Source organism: Amblyraja radiata, chromosome 22 (genome assembly GCF_010909765.2).
Source record: "Amblyraja radiata isolate CabotCenter1 chromosome 22, sAmbRad1.1.pri, whole genome shotgun sequence".
NCBI lineage: Eukaryota > Metazoa > Chordata > Chondrichthyes > Rajiformes > Rajidae > Amblyraja > Amblyraja radiata.
This window is the reverse complement of record NC_045977.1, coordinates 32134650-32150629: the sequence shown is the minus strand read 5'-3', so window position 1 is coordinate 32150629 and position 15980 is coordinate 32134650. Positions and strand designations below refer to the sequence as shown.

At 45.7% G+C, this 15980-nt stretch overlaps 1 protein-coding gene across 1 annotated transcript in view; it reads left to right on the top strand.

The window, feature by feature from the left end:
- Window positions 1–15980, top strand: part of myo15a (myosin XVA) — a 160530-nt gene that overhangs the window by 127219 nt on the left and 17331 nt on the right. Inside the window, exons 51-56 of the mRNA XM_033040947.1 lie at window positions 6355–6427; window positions 7950–8022; window positions 9178–9251; window positions 12146–12228; window positions 13712–13842; window positions 13960–14054. Of these exons, the coding sequence (XP_032896838.1) occupies window positions 6355–6427; window positions 7950–8022; window positions 9178–9251; window positions 12146–12228; window positions 13712–13842; window positions 13960–14054 (529 nt within the window). The remainder of the gene's footprint in view (window positions 1–6354; window positions 6428–7949; window positions 8023–9177; window positions 9252–12145; window positions 12229–13711; window positions 13843–13959; window positions 14055–15980) is intronic.

Sequence of the window (15980 nt, the reverse complement as noted above, 5' to 3'; positions counted from 1 at the left end):
GCATAGTTGTGTGATGCCCAAGTCCACAGGCCAGACAGGTTTGAAACTTGAAACTGATTCTTTCTGTGGATTGGGGTTTTTTCCGTTGCAGCCAGCAAATCTGTCTTTTTAAAATATCCATGTCCTTATCCGAGTTCTTCCATAATTTGGAGGATTTGCCCCAATAACTTACATGCCCCTAAGATACGTCCAGGCTTGCACGGACCGTATCGATTGACAAAGTTAGTGGGCAATCCTCCAGCCTCAAGAGCTGTAAACACTCCTGGTGAGAAGGTGAAATTATGTACGCCGAAAGCTCCCTTAATTGCTAAACTAGGCCCTCGAAGCACATTAACTTACACTATGCACCTTTTACTTTACATCAATCCCACAAACCATACAGTACCCTCACGACCATTCCCTGAAAATGCAGGGGTTACAACATATGTACAAAAACTATTGCACTAGAGTACAGACATTTTACAGTGATGGGGTGTCATTACGGTGACGTCGGGCGGCTCGATTTACCAGCTGTTGTAATTTGGCCATCCTCCTCCGCCTTTTAAATTTGCAATTAATGCATAGCAAATACACCACAATTATCATCTGGCAGATGATCAGAACATGGGACACGATGCGGACCCATGCTAGAACTATGATCCAGGACTCCAGGTCCCACCAACTTGGAGACTTGATCTCTTTGATCTCCCTGGCGATATCCAGAGTCTTTTGTTCCAGGGAGAAGAAGTGTTTGTGCGACAACTTGACCGCCACCAGCAACTCTTTTAATTTTTCATTCACTGGGGGAATATCATACCCAAAATGGGCAACATAGTTAAATAAGTCAGTTACATTTTCTCGTACTGAGAGGTGAACCAAAGAAGGTTCTGGGATGGGTAATATTCGCTGCTGTGCCACATGGACTTCTGCCCTGGGTTTAAAGCAGAAGCTGCTGTGCGGTATCGGGCACCACAGCTGTGATCCGTGCTGACACCGCTGGGCACTTGTGGTGACACAGTACGTCCCACTGCCTATATACGCCACCTGTGGAGGGACATGGTCTGCCGCCATCGCCTCTGTGGTGCAGTTTATAGGCTGTGCCCCAACAGCCCTGAACCCACACTGAGGCCTAGCCTCAGCGCCCATGTGCTGGGGACACAGGATTACCTGTGCTCCCCGGCTCCGACAACCCAAAAGGTCAATGCCTGTCACAGCTTGCTCCCTCACTATGACATAGGGCGGGACCTTCCCGTAGCGAATATGCACCCCCCCACGAACAACTCCCACGTTCTCCACTCGGTACAGAGGAGCTGGTCGTGCCGAGGTTCCCATCACCGGGATTCTTACGACCACTCCCATTATGGTGTGATTGGATTTTCCGCAATCCACCGGTACCGGGTAGGCCTCGGAGGCCACACGAAGCTGACAAGGACTCAAAGTGCTGTTATAAGGGTGTAGCGCTGCTAGGTGCTGGTTGCTTATCCAGGAGGGGACCCGACCTTGCCTCAGGTCTTCCAGGTTGCTCCTCCCCTCCCCCAACAACCACGCACCATACAGCCCACACACCTCATTCTGTGCAGCCTGATCGGACGCATTCCGGTCCTCTTTAATCAAAGCGTTTATCGTTTTTGCATGTGTCTCCAATTGTGCTATGATTTCTTTTAGATGTAGAGTCATTGCCACCTCTTCGTGCAGTCCCGATCCTACCACCGCATTTTCCTCACCCAGAACCTTTCGTAACTGGCCCTTCAACTGATTGATCTGCAAGGCCAGTTCTACGTTGTCCATGCTATTAATAATAGACGTCCCCGTGTTAAATGCTGTAAACCCGTCGTTAACCACCCCTCGTCTTTGCCTACCGGACCCCAAAGTGAAATCCCCTCCCCCGCGGTACATCCCTTCTATGTCTATGTCCCCAAAATCCAGGTTATGGAATTTCTGGAACATGTCTTTTAATTCCGTCTCGCGGGGGCACCATGCGGGTAACCGCACTTCAGTCAAATACGATGGACTCCTCCATGTCCCCGCGACGCGCCACGCACATCCGGAGGCACATCATTGCCATCATCCATACGGCGGGGCTATTCATCTGGAAAACAAAGCAAAACACCTCCTCGCCTCCACAGAGCTATCCGCCTAATATGGCATTTGGGGTTTTGATTTGGTCTGTTATGGTCTACTTTTCCACGGCACATCCTTTCGATCCCGTACTGTCTGTCCCTGTACTCCCCTGTAGCTATACAAAACCCTATATCTAATTACGCTAACTACATCTACTTACACACAAACCAATGCTATATACAACGCCACCCGTCTCCGGGTGGCCAACTCATAACTGGTCCCCGTCACGCTGGGGCCATCCCTCTGTTGGGCCCTCCTCTGCAGGCCAGAACTCCTCCTGTCGAGGGGCCTGACTGCCCCTCACCTCCCTGTGCACTACGGGGTTTCGAGATACCCCTACGTTCCCTGTGGAGACTGGGCTCCCTCCAGCCGCACTCCGTAGTGCCCTGTTTCGGCCACTCTCCTTCCCGGCCCTCCTGTGGCCGGCCCTAGCCCTAGGTTTAATTAGGGATGGGGACCACCTTACTGGGGGTTTAGTGACCCTGTCACTCCTACGCCTGACCGGGGGTTCCCACACCAGAGGTGATACCTCCATCTCCTCTGTTTCTGCTAGTTCTGCCTCTCTTAGGCAGTCTACGGTACCTGCCTGCGGAGGGCTGGAGTCAGCCTCCTTCTCCGCTGCTTCCAGTCCTCGCCCTGGAACACAGCCGGCTACTTCAGGCTGACTACCTGTGGACTCGCCTGGCTCCCCTACGGTTTCCACATCAACCCGGGTCTGTTCTTGATCTTTACCCCCATACGATCCCTCTATCTTCTCCTGCCTGCAAATGGCTGCTGAGGCAGCCTTTAAAATGGGGTCTTGTGCCTGGACCGTGGTCAGGTCCGGGGCCAAAACCATTCCCGCACTCTCCTTTTCTCGAGGCTGCTCCCTGGCTGCAGCTGCCTGTCCTTCCTCATGGGGATCCCATGCTTTCCCACTCCTGGCTCCTTCCCTGGCCAAGCAATCCGCCCTCTGATTTCCCTCGCCTCGTGGACTATAGGGCGCCCTACTAGATAGAGGGGATGTACGGGGGTTGTCCGTGTGGACAATGCTACTGGAAGCACCAATGTCCAGCAGATAACTCCCGACCACATCCTGGACCTCCATCTTGACCCAGGGTCTCCCACATGGGCCACACTCTAACGGGCATAGGAATGTGGGCTGTTTCGCTGGCAGTCATAAAGGTGCCGGGGGCGCGGATACGGGCGCACCCTGGCCTGTTGCCATGGCTAACTGTCCGGACCCTCCCGCCTTGGACTGCAAATAGTTCAATAGATCTTTTATATCTATTGTTACCTCCGGGGCTGGGTCGGCTGTTCCCGGGGTCCTATCCCCCACTGCTCTACTTAGGTTTCTGCACTCCCTCTTGTAGTGCCCGGGCTTCCCACACCCGTAGCACACCGGTCTCATCTCGGAAGAGGTCTGGCTGCCTTCCTGTTTCCACTGCCTCCTTTTGGGGGTTGCCGGTACTATTTCGTGCACCTTGCCCTTAAAGGGCTTCTCCTCACTTCTCTCCCCATTGCGGTATGCAAGGGTGAGCTTCCTGATCACCTCCGCCTCGTTAAGGTTTGGGTCAGCTGGGTCGAACCAGTGCTCGGCCCTTGCCCTAACTCGCGGGAGGCAATTCGCCACCAGAGTCTTCAGCCAGTGAGCTGTTCTCTCATCTAAATTCTGCCTATCTAAAGGCATCCCACACGCTCCCTCATACACTGCCCACAGCCTGTCTGCGAACATGTCCGGGGACTCAGCTACCTGCTGCTTCGTCTCCCCCACCCTGGTGAAAGGACTACCCTGATTCAACCCCATGGCCTCCAGAACCGCTGTCTGTGCCGCTACCCATGTTTCAGGTCTTCCCCCTTCCCTGGAGGTCACCGCCTTGCATAGGTATGAATCTAGGGTCATCAGTAGCAGCTTTACCCGTTCTACCTCATCGCAATCGTTTATGTCGGCTGCCTGCTGCACCTCCATAAAATGCAATGACGGGTCTCCCGCCCTGGTTAACCTGGGAAAGTGAGCCACCATCCCCCTCAGCACATGTGCCCCATGGGGAATGATGATATCACTCTCTATGGGCCCCCTATCTGCCTGCCCTACCGGGGGACCATATTTCCTTTGCCGTACCGGGCACATCTGCCCTACCCGGGGCTGTTGCCCATTTACCCCCGGCTCTCCCACCATGATCGGTAACCCCATCACCTCGTGGTGTGCTACACATGGCGCGGAAGCCGCTAACTGAGGGTGCTCTCCCGTCCCTCCTTGGGCCTGTCCCTCCCCGGACAACCCGAACCCCACCTGCCGACCCGGACCTATCCCCGGCGCCTCAGGAGGCGGTCTATTCCCCTTTGCCCCCGGGGAATCATCTGCTGAGGGAAGCCCTCTGCCCCCGGGGGACCCCCCTGGTCCTACCAGGTGAACCCGTCCCCTAGTCTTGGACAGAATCTCCTCCAGCTGCGCTATCCTTGCCTGGCAAGGCCCGTGATCACTATCCCCTAGCTCGCTACGGGCCACCCTGTATGCTGCTTGGATATCTTGGAACTTTCCCTCCAGCTCCCTGCACTTCTGTGTACTCTGAGCCAGGAGTTCCTGGGCGTTCCGTTCCCTCTCCTTTGCCTCTACCACCTGGCATTGGAGGAATTCCTGGGCATTTCTGTGGGACCCCCTCGCCTGCAAGATACACTGCCTGGCTTTACTGCATTCCTCAGATAGCCCTTCCCCTTCTCTAGCGCTTTCTTCAGTGCTGGCCCTAGCTTCTCTCAGTTGCTCTTCCAGTCTATCTACCTGTCTCTGCATTTTTGCTACCTGCTGTGATAGGCACGCTAGCCAAACTGCCTTTTCCTGCCCTTTATTATACGCTTTGCTTTCTGTCCATTGAGCAGCAGCTGCTGCAGGCTGCTGTGCTGTCAACAATGCTATCACCCATTGTTTGGTGAGATTGATCTTTTTAAACAGATAAGAGGAGATTCTCTCCTCCATCTTGCTACGTTCTCTCACCCCCTCTGGCAAATCACATATCCCAAACCACCGAGGTCCTGCCATGGTCGCCATTCTGTAGGGGTTTTGCGTTTCCCTTTACTCCACTTCGGGCCCAACTGCCCGAGTTATTCTCTCCCTTGTTGGAGGGCCAAACGGCCACCACTCCACTCGAGCGGTTTCCAAGAGAGAGAATACAACAAAAGGGATTCCCCTAGGTTCTAGACCTCGGAATTATGGTGGGATATGATTTTAAAAAAAGTTGAATTGACCAGAGTGTGCTGATGAGAGAAAACAGAAACCAAGATGGACTCAAAGCAAGTCTAAAATTTACAGGCTTTATTAAACAATGAGAAATCGAATCTCACCAACACTACATAATACGTGGCTAAACTTATGCTTTAAACTAAGACTATGGACGGAAAACTATCGGGCACGTCGTAAAACTTACTTTACACAATTTTACCCCCCCTTCCCCTTTATTTTCTCAACCTCTATCCTATTTCGGGAATTTCACCAGGTCACCGGGATACTCACAGCTAGGTCGATGCAGGCCCACGAGCTGTCCAGCAGAGCAGAAAGAAAGCGAGTTCTGGCTTGACTCCTGTTTTTATACCTGAGCTTCCTTTGAAACCCCCAGGTGGTCCTCTGGATAAAAGGGTTCTTTTGATGATTCCCAGTTTCGATCTGGCATGAACAATAGGCTTCCGATGATAAGGGGTTTGCTGATGTCATGATCCCTCAGCCTGATCGTTATCCCATCGCCTGGATGGGCTCCTATTGTCTCGATGGATGGTTCATCCAAGATGGTGATAGTGCTTGCTGCTGGCCTGTTTACCACCGTCTGCTGAGGCTTGGTTCCTTCCTTTGTGTATCCAAGATAATCTCGTTATCTCCGTCTCAGCCTTTCCTCCCCACACCATTCGCATAGTTGTGTGATGCCCAAGTCCACAGGCCAGACAGGTTTGAAACTTGAAACTGATTCTTTCTGTGGATTTGGGGGTTTTCCGTTGCAGCCAGCAAATCTGTCTTTTTAAAATATCCATGTCCTTATCTGAGTTCTTCCATAATTTTGGAGGATTTGCCCCAATAACTTACAACGCTACAGAAGCGTTTCACTACCTCAGTACAGGTGAATATAGACTAAATTAGACTAAACCAGGGGAAAATAAAATATGAAGCAATAGACCCTCATTAATTACTCAGAAACATAATAAATGATTTGGCACTTGAAGAGGAAAATAAAAACTATGCATGTGTAAAATGCCCTAAAATACTGTTCTTTGAATGTTTTGTTTTTGCAGTGAATCCAACAGAGAGAAATCTAAAAAATCAAAAGATCAGAAAGATCTGTCAGAGCTGGTGAAGTACACCAAGGTAAGTGTTGTCTGGATCTGCTGTCTGCTCATTGTGATGCCATAGCTAGCAGCTACTAGTCAATAACAATATATGAAAAGCCCTGGTTATAGGATCTCACTGATGAAGGGTGATGCTGGTTGACAAAGCAGTGAGGCTCTACAGCACAGCACAGCACTCTCAGGCAGCTTACAATTAATGGTCAGAAACTTTCAAATACAATTCTACAAGACTTTTTTTTGCATCGGTTAATGATGGCATTCCAACCCCAGAGCCATAGAATCATAGAGACATAGCATGGAAACAGACCCTTCGGCCCACCAACTCTGCACCAATTATCAAACACACACTAACAAGAATCCTTCATTAAGCCGAGTACTCTGTACCCTATTGTCGATGAACCTGATTTTGGGCAGAAGCTACAAAAGTGTGAATGCACTCACCAGATTGAGGAACAGCTTCTTCCCCTCTATAATCAGACTACTGAATTGTCCTCCAGCTAGGGTGTAGTCCCGATCTTCCAACCTACCTCCTTGCAGACATTGGACTTTTTCTCTGTAACTGTAATGGTACTATGCTTAACACTATATTCTGCACTTCAGTATTTTTCTCTTTGCACTACCTATTGTACTTGTGTATGGCTTCTTGATTGTATTTATGTATATCGTAGTATGATTCGATTTGACTGGATAGCACACAAATATAAACTTTTCACTGTATCTCGGTTCCCGTGACACTAATAAACCAATGGCTATACCAATGATTTGTCCGTGAGTGAATGGGAAACGCCTCTGATTCAGAATTCTCTCCAACATATGGGTCCCTACCAAAATATTCATGGATAGATACTGCCAGAAAGAAGCACTGCAAATGAAATGCATCATTCTATGTAAAGGTGATTCATGCTAAAAGTTGTCAGGTCAAATTTTTAGAAGGATGCAAAACAAGGAAACTGTGGTCATCGTATTTCAAAACAGAAAATATTATTATGTGATTACATGCATAATACTTTTTTACATATAAAAGCATTGTAAGAGACAGAGTGACATCCAGTGCTGTCTTTTGGTAATACAACAATTAAAAGCACAGCATTTCCAGATTCAGAGGGTGTTGCCAAGATGAAGGCAACCACATTGCAGGCTATCGGTGGCCTTAATTTATAACACGATCTAAAAAGAGCCCAAGGACAACTTATTGAAAGAGAAAGCAGCTACAAAGGCCACATGGCACAATTAAATTTCTAGGCATCTATTTTGCACGGATAGAGAATATTATTGGCAGGCTTGGACTCGGGAAGGACTGAGTTTACAAGCGTTTGCATTGAGGTGTAATATTGGCCACTGGCCATGTGCAGTTGGGACGTGGCACTGATCCATGTAAATCTTTCAGATACATACTCACCCACCCTCGTGCCAGTCCACATGTCAATGGGCACCTTCAGGAAACAAAATAACAGAAAAGTAATTTATCTTCAGGCAGTACTTTCAGATTATGATATAAGCACATGTCTAATGTGTTCCTATTTAATAACCTTTCTTCACAGACTCCCATACAAGAGTCCCTGATTGAATTCTCAGATGAAAATATGAACAAGATAGCAGCTGAGATTTTTGTTGGTAAGAATCAACATTCCTCTTTATGAAACAAAGCATCACCTTTGTCATTTCATTGTTGCCACACGGCTTTTTCCTTTCCTCCCAATATTCTCCCAGTTCTGGCTCACGGAGTAAAGTTTGGATATCCTGGACATCACCCACCCAAACCAATTTCACCTCGGCCGTAAAGTAGGTCAATGAGGGTTCTCATCTTGCTCCAGATTCTTTTCCATCACCTTGTGCTGGCTCATCAGACCCTTGTGACAAGTCGGTGGCTGACCGTTCTCCCCATGTTCCACTCCTTCCTCAACTATTGCTTGACACATTCCTTGTCACGTTGGAGGCTTGAGTCAATTCCTCACCTCACATTAGTTCGTCACGCCAAGTTGATCATCACTTGTATCCTAATCCTGATATTTTGCCAAGACCTCTTGATCTAACAATGCGTTGCCCCTACTCATCACTCTGACACCTCTCTCCATCCCTTCACCCTGACTCCTAACCCAAACACTTGATCCCATTCCCTGTCCCATCCTAACATTTCCCAAATCCCTCAGCTTGATCTCTTAACAGGGCCTCTCATCGTATCACCTCAAATGATCCCTTCCCTGACCACTTGTTCTGACCCCCTTCACTCTGCAGGAGACATAGGGTAATGGTAAGAGATGCTTTGATTCCTTCTGCAAGGTTGTGAGCTCCTTGCCCTGGCCTGGGCCCATGAGAGGGTTTGCCTGCTGCCTCAGGCTCGCTGCAGCATTTATAGTTCCATCTCCCTGAATCTCAGGACACGTTGAATCATTAAATAGTGGCATTTGGCTGTGTCAGCTTCTTCTCAATTAAGTAAATGAATCCGCAAGGAATAAACCGTCAAAGGGATGTTTAGGAGGCAATTTAGAGTATCCATAGTTGTTTCACTGTGGAGAGCCCTTAACAACAATCCTGAGCTCACCTGATGCCTCTATTTCCAGCATTTTCAGTGTAAATATTAGGAATGAGAATGCTAACGGTGCTCAGACCCACTGAAAACAGAGATCGACCAGTGTTGTCAATTGGGGATCGATCATTGCATTCAACTCCAATGAGCAAGGACTGTTTGTTTCCACCCTCCCCCCCCTCCTCACCTCCCCCACTTCCCACCATCCTGTGATTATCCTGAATCATGTTTCCTTTCTGCAGCTGTCATGAAATTCATGGGGGATCATCCTTTCAAAGGTCAGACAGAACAAGACGTGATCTATACCATCCTTAAGGTAATGCCTTAAGTGTAGGAGTGCCTACTTGTGCATAGGTTGGTATGGGTGTTTGTGTGATGTGTATGTGAAAGATAATAAGTGGAATAGTGGATTTTATAACACCACGATTTGGTAGTCCTGATTGCAAAGACGAGTATGTCAATTTAACTTCATCTTTCAATGATAATTGTACATATAATAAGGTGACATCCTTAGCCTGCTGAACAGACTAGTCTGAAGAAGGGTCTTGACCCAAAACGTCACCCATTCCTTCTCTCCAGAGATGCTGCCTGTCCCGCTGAATTACTCCAGCATTTTGTGTCTATCTTCTATCATTCAATGATCCTGGTTGATTGCCTCAGCTCGACTCTCCTGCCCGATCCGCACTATCTTTCTATATTAGCCTTAAATATATCTAACTACTCAGTATTCACAGCATCAGGAACAGAGACTTCCAAAGATTTGCAAACCTCTCAGAAATAATTTCCTTCTTATCTTCAGTCGTAATAATAATAATATATTTTTATTGTTATTGCACATAAGCGCAACGAGATTTGGTATGCAGCTTCCAACCGATGTCATAACATAAATAACTAATAAAATTTGGATTTAGATATCACGAGAACATGGATTGTAAAAAGAGCAGCAAAACAGTCAGAACAGTTCAAACAGACTAGAGTGCAGATGTGTCTGTGCGATGTGACCATCCGAGGGAGACAGTCCAGGGGGGATGGGGGGCACTCAGCAGGGCCGGTTCAGAGCCACTATAGCTCTGGGAATGAAGCTGTTCCTGAGTCTGGAGGTTCGGGCGTAAAATGGATTATACTGAGACTACATCCCCTACTAAGGAAGGTATGCATTTCTATTGTCAAGTCCCCTTAGAATCGTTCAGGTTTGCCTACTTAATAGAAGTATGTGTGTACACATGTACATGCCTATGTTCGCAAGTGTGTCAGGTTGGGTTGTGCGTCAGTGTATGTGCAAGAAAGAATAGATTGCCACCAGCCCACATTGTACATGTAATTCTGTATTTAAAAGAAAAAAAGCTAATTGAAGGCCCCTTCCATTGTGCTCACAATGGTGCTCTGCTTATATCTTGTTTTCTCATGTTCTTTGCATCTTACACAGTTTGCACTGATTAATGAGGAGCTATTTAATCCCCATTAGTAACTGTGCTGAACAAACTACTGGACTGGTCAGACTGGTCATATTGATTATGTTCTAGTGTCTATTGGGCACACATCCAAACTATTATAAACTTTTCCATTCTTGAGTCCTGTTGGGATATAATAACTAAAGGCGATCTGAGGGGCAAGTTTTCCCACATAGAGGATGGTGGTTATTTGGAACGAGCTGCCAGAGGAAGTGGTAGCAGCAGACATAATTACAATGTTTAAAAGGCATTTGAACAGGTACTTGGGTAAGAAAGGAGTAGAGTGATAGGGGGCTAATGTGGACATGGGATTAATGTCGGCTCGAAATGTTGCCTATTTCCTTCGCTCCATAGATGCTGCCTCACCCGCTGAGTTTCTCCAGCATTTTTGTCTACCTCAGTGTAGCCAAAGGGTCAATTTCTGTGCTGTATAACTGTGACTAACTTTCTGCCCACATAATAATGCTGCCTAAACCTTCAGCAGCAGGATTATATGGAACCCTCAAAAATCCAGTGTATTTCATCTTTATTTTGGGTATTCCCTTTACTTACATTTCTGTATTTCTAAGCACCAACAAATGAACCACTTTCTCATGAACCTCTTATTAACGGTAGAGAGGAGTATCTAGTTTTTTTTAATACATTTGTTCTTCCATACATCAGGACTTGTGGAAGTACCTGTATTTCTTTCGACATTAAATATACCTCTCCAAATAATTGCAAAATCGTCTCTTCAATGACTGATTAATTTGTTCTAATGTTATAGATGACTGTGGATTATGCATTATGTGCCATTTACGCACCGTGCTCCATGGCTTCAGTACTGTTTGCATAATCCATCAAGTATAATTGCTCCTGTGGTTAGATGACACTATTTTTATAATTCCCCATCTGGAGGAACCTCCCACGGCAGAATTCAGGAATGCTCTGGGAATCAATTTTCAGATTCCCCAGTATTTATCCCTTTTGTGCACAAATATAGGAACATGATCAGCCACCTGATCTGTTCCTGATTGACCACCTAGACCATGCTTCCTTTTTTGACTGGCCCCTGATGTTGTCTCCCTTGTTACGTTGTCACTGGAGGCCTACACTCTGGGCTCTGATGGGAACCATTTGCCTTCGGTAACTCTGACAAGGTTTATTTGTGGAGTGTTTCCACTTCAACAAATTCTGCAGTGTTCCTGAAATAACATAGAACAACCCTGACAAGATTCCTGTAGTTTTGCTGTACAATTTATTTCAAGTTTATTTTTCGATCAGCAGGTGAGGATTGGGGGGGTGGGGGTGGATAATTCCATAGCTGAATGACTCTAGGAGCGAGCGAGCAACTTCAGATCCCTGTTAATTTCCAAATGTATCACAATGTACTTCCGAGCAATGCTTGCAGTGGGACTTCAAAGCCCTTTCTGGTGAAGCCCTGCCTGCACCAGGCACAGCCCATAACCTGTACTAATAGTGTAGTATTGACAACACCAGTATGTGCATGCATGTGCAAGTGGGCGGTTGCTTTTGTGTGTGTATGCCGTGTGTGTGTGTGTATGCCGTGTGTGTGTGTGTGTGTGTGTATGCCGTGTGTGTGTGTGTGTGCATGCCGTGTGTGCTATCAGTGCGCCTGCATGTGTACGCGTGGTATGTGTGAGCAATAGAGATGGTTGAACATTCAGCACTTTATTGACATGCTCCAGGGTCAGATACCAGTTGTTACTTCATGAACAGTTTGACCTTATTTCACTTGACCTTGCTCTGTCTTTTGTAGCTATGTGGCGAACATGAGGTGATGAAAGATGAAACCTATTGCCAGATTATCAAACAGATTACCGACAACACCAGCTCCAAAACGTAAGGAAACAGCAGCAGGAGTTATTAACCTTTACTCTATGGGCCCGAACACAGTCCACATCTAAACATATTTACTCCCATTGATTGTGTGAAGTCATTCGGAAGATAGTGTGCGAGATGGAAAACATTGTGTCACTGACCATTCCTGCATTGTCAATTTGCCATCCGGACAACCTACACCCAAGTCTACCTTACTTTGGAAGCTACAGACTTGGGGAGTGGACTTGCTTCTAATGTTGGAGAATCTATAAAACAGGGTGATACAGTGACAGGGCTTCTAGAGCTCTTTCCTCATTACTCCGGCTAATTGAGGCTCTGTCCAGAACCTGTTTTGTCTTGTTTCTCCATTGTCCCAGTGACCATGTGCGTTTTGTCTGGATGTTCCAGATTCCACCCATGATGCAAAGACACACAGGATATAGGTTAATTTGCCTCTATAAGTTGTCCCAGTTTGTAGGTGAATGGTAGAATTTGGGGATGACAGGGAGTTAGGGGGAATGCAAGAAGAATAAATTTGAATGACGTAAATGGTTGTTGCTTGATGGTCAGCATTGACTCAGTGGGCCAAAGGGCCAGTATCAGTGCTGTCAACTATATGACTTTTAAAATACTGTGTTTCTCCTCAAAGAAGATTGTTAACAATAATAAATTGTGATTCTGAAACTACTGTGTAAGAAGGAACTGCAGATGCTGGTTTACACAGAAGATATGTACAAAATGCTGGAGTAACTCAGTGGGTCAGGCAGCGGGTCAGGCAGCGTCTCTGGCGAAAAGGAATAGGTGACGTTTCAGGACGAGATCCTTCATCAGACTGAGTTACTCCAGTATTTTGTGTTAATCCAGAAAGTACTGCCTGTCTTTCAGATAAGAAATAATTGAGGAGGTATTAGTGACAATTTCAAGGTGTCAGTTATAGTTTAATGAGTAACTCTCCAAATACAGTGATATTATAGGTCCAATTGCAATGCAGACACCTATAATTTAAGAAGACAAAACCGGCGTGCAGAACTGTTGGAGATGATTTACTAAATGTGGATCTGTCTGCTATTATGGCTGATTTTAAAAGTTTCTGCGTAATAAAGAGCAAGGGTGTTTGTTCCAATATCCTGATCAGTTGTTATCCTTGAACTAACATCACTGAAATAGATTATCTGCTCCTTATCACATGATGTTTATAGGGCACTTCTATTTGTGAATTGTTTACTGTGTTACTTACCTTAAAAACATTAACTGTCCTATAAACATCGTGTGATAAAGAGCAGATAAGTGAATATAACTTAGTGAATATAAGTTATATCAGTGAATATAACCACTTGCAGATATACTGAGGTTATGAATATGAAAAGTGCTGTATGAATGCAAGCTATGTCTTCCAATATCCGCAAACAAAATGAGTAAGTGGTAGGATTTGTTTTAGGAGCCGGTCACTTTCAATGCGTAGCTTCAAGTAAAGTATTGAAGTTATTTCCAATATCTGTTGCAGAGATAGCATCCAACGTGGCTGGAGGGTGCTTTATATCCTCACCGCCTATTACAAGTGTTCTGAAGTACTTAAACCATACCTTTTTAAATTAATGGAGACCGTTTGCAGAATGCCTGGTGCCAGTTTTCAAGGTATTTATTTTTATTTCTCTATATTTTGCTTGGATGCATCCCCTCTTCTCCCCTTTTTCATTTTTCAAAACTAAATGCAGTAATATTAACAGACTGATTCTGACCCACTCTGTACAGGAATTGCAAAAGCTTGTCATCAAAATCTGAAGAAAACTTTCCAGTTTGGTGGTAGGATCCAGTTCCCAGATGGCATAGAGCTCAGAGCCATGGTGGTTAGTGAATCGCCTTCTCGTTTCAATAGAATGTATACATTTATTTCTGCCGCTGTTCGTCAAACTTCTCTATAGTTCAAAAACATTCAACAATTATTTTTAAAAATCATTTAAACAATTACAGTATTATTTTTGAAAAACGCTAAAACAAATTCAACTACTTAAAAAGATAATTTCATTACCTTATACTTATTCTTACATATGATATTTTTCATTCAAATACATGGATCTGTCTAATCTGTTGAAAACTCAATGGATGGATTCTCCAGTGTAACTGGAGAATTACAGCAAAATCATTACAGCAAAATACAGCAGACAGGAGTTTCAAACACCTTGACAGTTGTGTCATGGGTGGGCAGGTAAAAGCCTGCATCTCAATGTGAACTGTCAGGATTTCCTAAGTTCTGGCCTAACATGTCAGACCCACGCACCAACTTTCAATCAAACTTTGATTTTTAGATAGAGAGAATCTATTTACAGCTGACTGAATAAAGGAATGTTAGCAAAATTTAGATGTAGATGCAAAATTTACAGTCCAAGAAATTGTATTGTGCAATGTAACATTTTTATGCACTACACAATTTAATATTATCAAAAACCTGATTGATAGTTAGTCATCTGTGCAATACCAGAAATTTGTTGCAGTTCTTGGTCAAGCAGGGTGCAACACAACACTTTTACAAAGTACTTGTACGCATTTGAGTGTTACAAACTATGGGGGTCACTCACATCAAACCAATTATGTATCAAAATGGGGCAGTGTTAGCTGTGTGGAGGATGCTAGGAGGCTGCAAGGTGACTTGGATAGGCTGGGTGAGTGGGCAAATGCATGGCAGATGCAGTATAATGTGGATAAATGTGAGGTTATCCACTTTGGTGGCAAAAACAGGAAAGTAGACTATTATCTGAATGGTGGCTGATTAGGAAAGGGGGAGATGCAACGAGACCTGGGTGTCATGGTACACCAGTCATTAAAAGTAGGCATGCAGGTGCAGCAGGCAGTGAAGAAGGCGAATGGTATGTTAGCATTCATAGCAAAAGGATTTGAGTATAGGAGCAGGGAGGTTCTACTGCAGTTGTACAGGGTCTTGGTGAGATCACACCTGGAGTATTGCGTACAGTTTTGGTCTCCTAATCTGAGGAAGGACATTCTTGCCATAGAGGGAGTACAGAGAAGGTTCACCAGACTGATTCCTGGGATGTCAGGACATTCATATGAAGAAAGACTGGATAGACTCGGTTTGTACTCGCTAGAATTTAGAAGATTGAGGGGGGATCTTATAGAAACTTACAAAATTCTTAAGGGGTTGGACAGGCTAGATGCAGGAAGATTGTTCCCGATGTTGGGGAAGTCCAGAACAAGGGGTCACAGTTTAAGGATAAGGGGGAAATCTTTTAGGACCGAGATGAGAAAAACATTTTTCACACAGAGTGGTGAATCTCTGGAATTCTCTGCCACAGAAGGTAGTTGAGGCCAGTTCATTGGCTATATTTAAGAGGGAGTTAGATGTGGCCCTTGTGGCTAAAGGTATCAGGGGGTATGAAGAGAAGGCAGGTACAGGATACTGAGTTGGATGATCATCCATGATCATATTGAATGGTGGTGCAGGCTCGAAGGGCCGAATGGCCTACTCCTGCACCTATTTTCTATGTTTCTATGTTTCTAAAACAATTTTAATCCTCCAGCCTGAATTTACCTGGCCTGCTTTTAGGGAGTCTATAAACATCCATTGCCTTCCCTGTGGATCCTACTTAATGCTCCTTTCCACCCCAGCACCTTGTTGCCAATGTCCTTGGAACTTGTTAAAGCACCAGTGTAAGTAAATCCTCTCCGAAACATGATAACAAGGCTGACTCCAATCTACCCTCCACCCTGCTCTTCCTAATCCCCAGTTACATTTCTACCACTAAATACTTCTAATAACA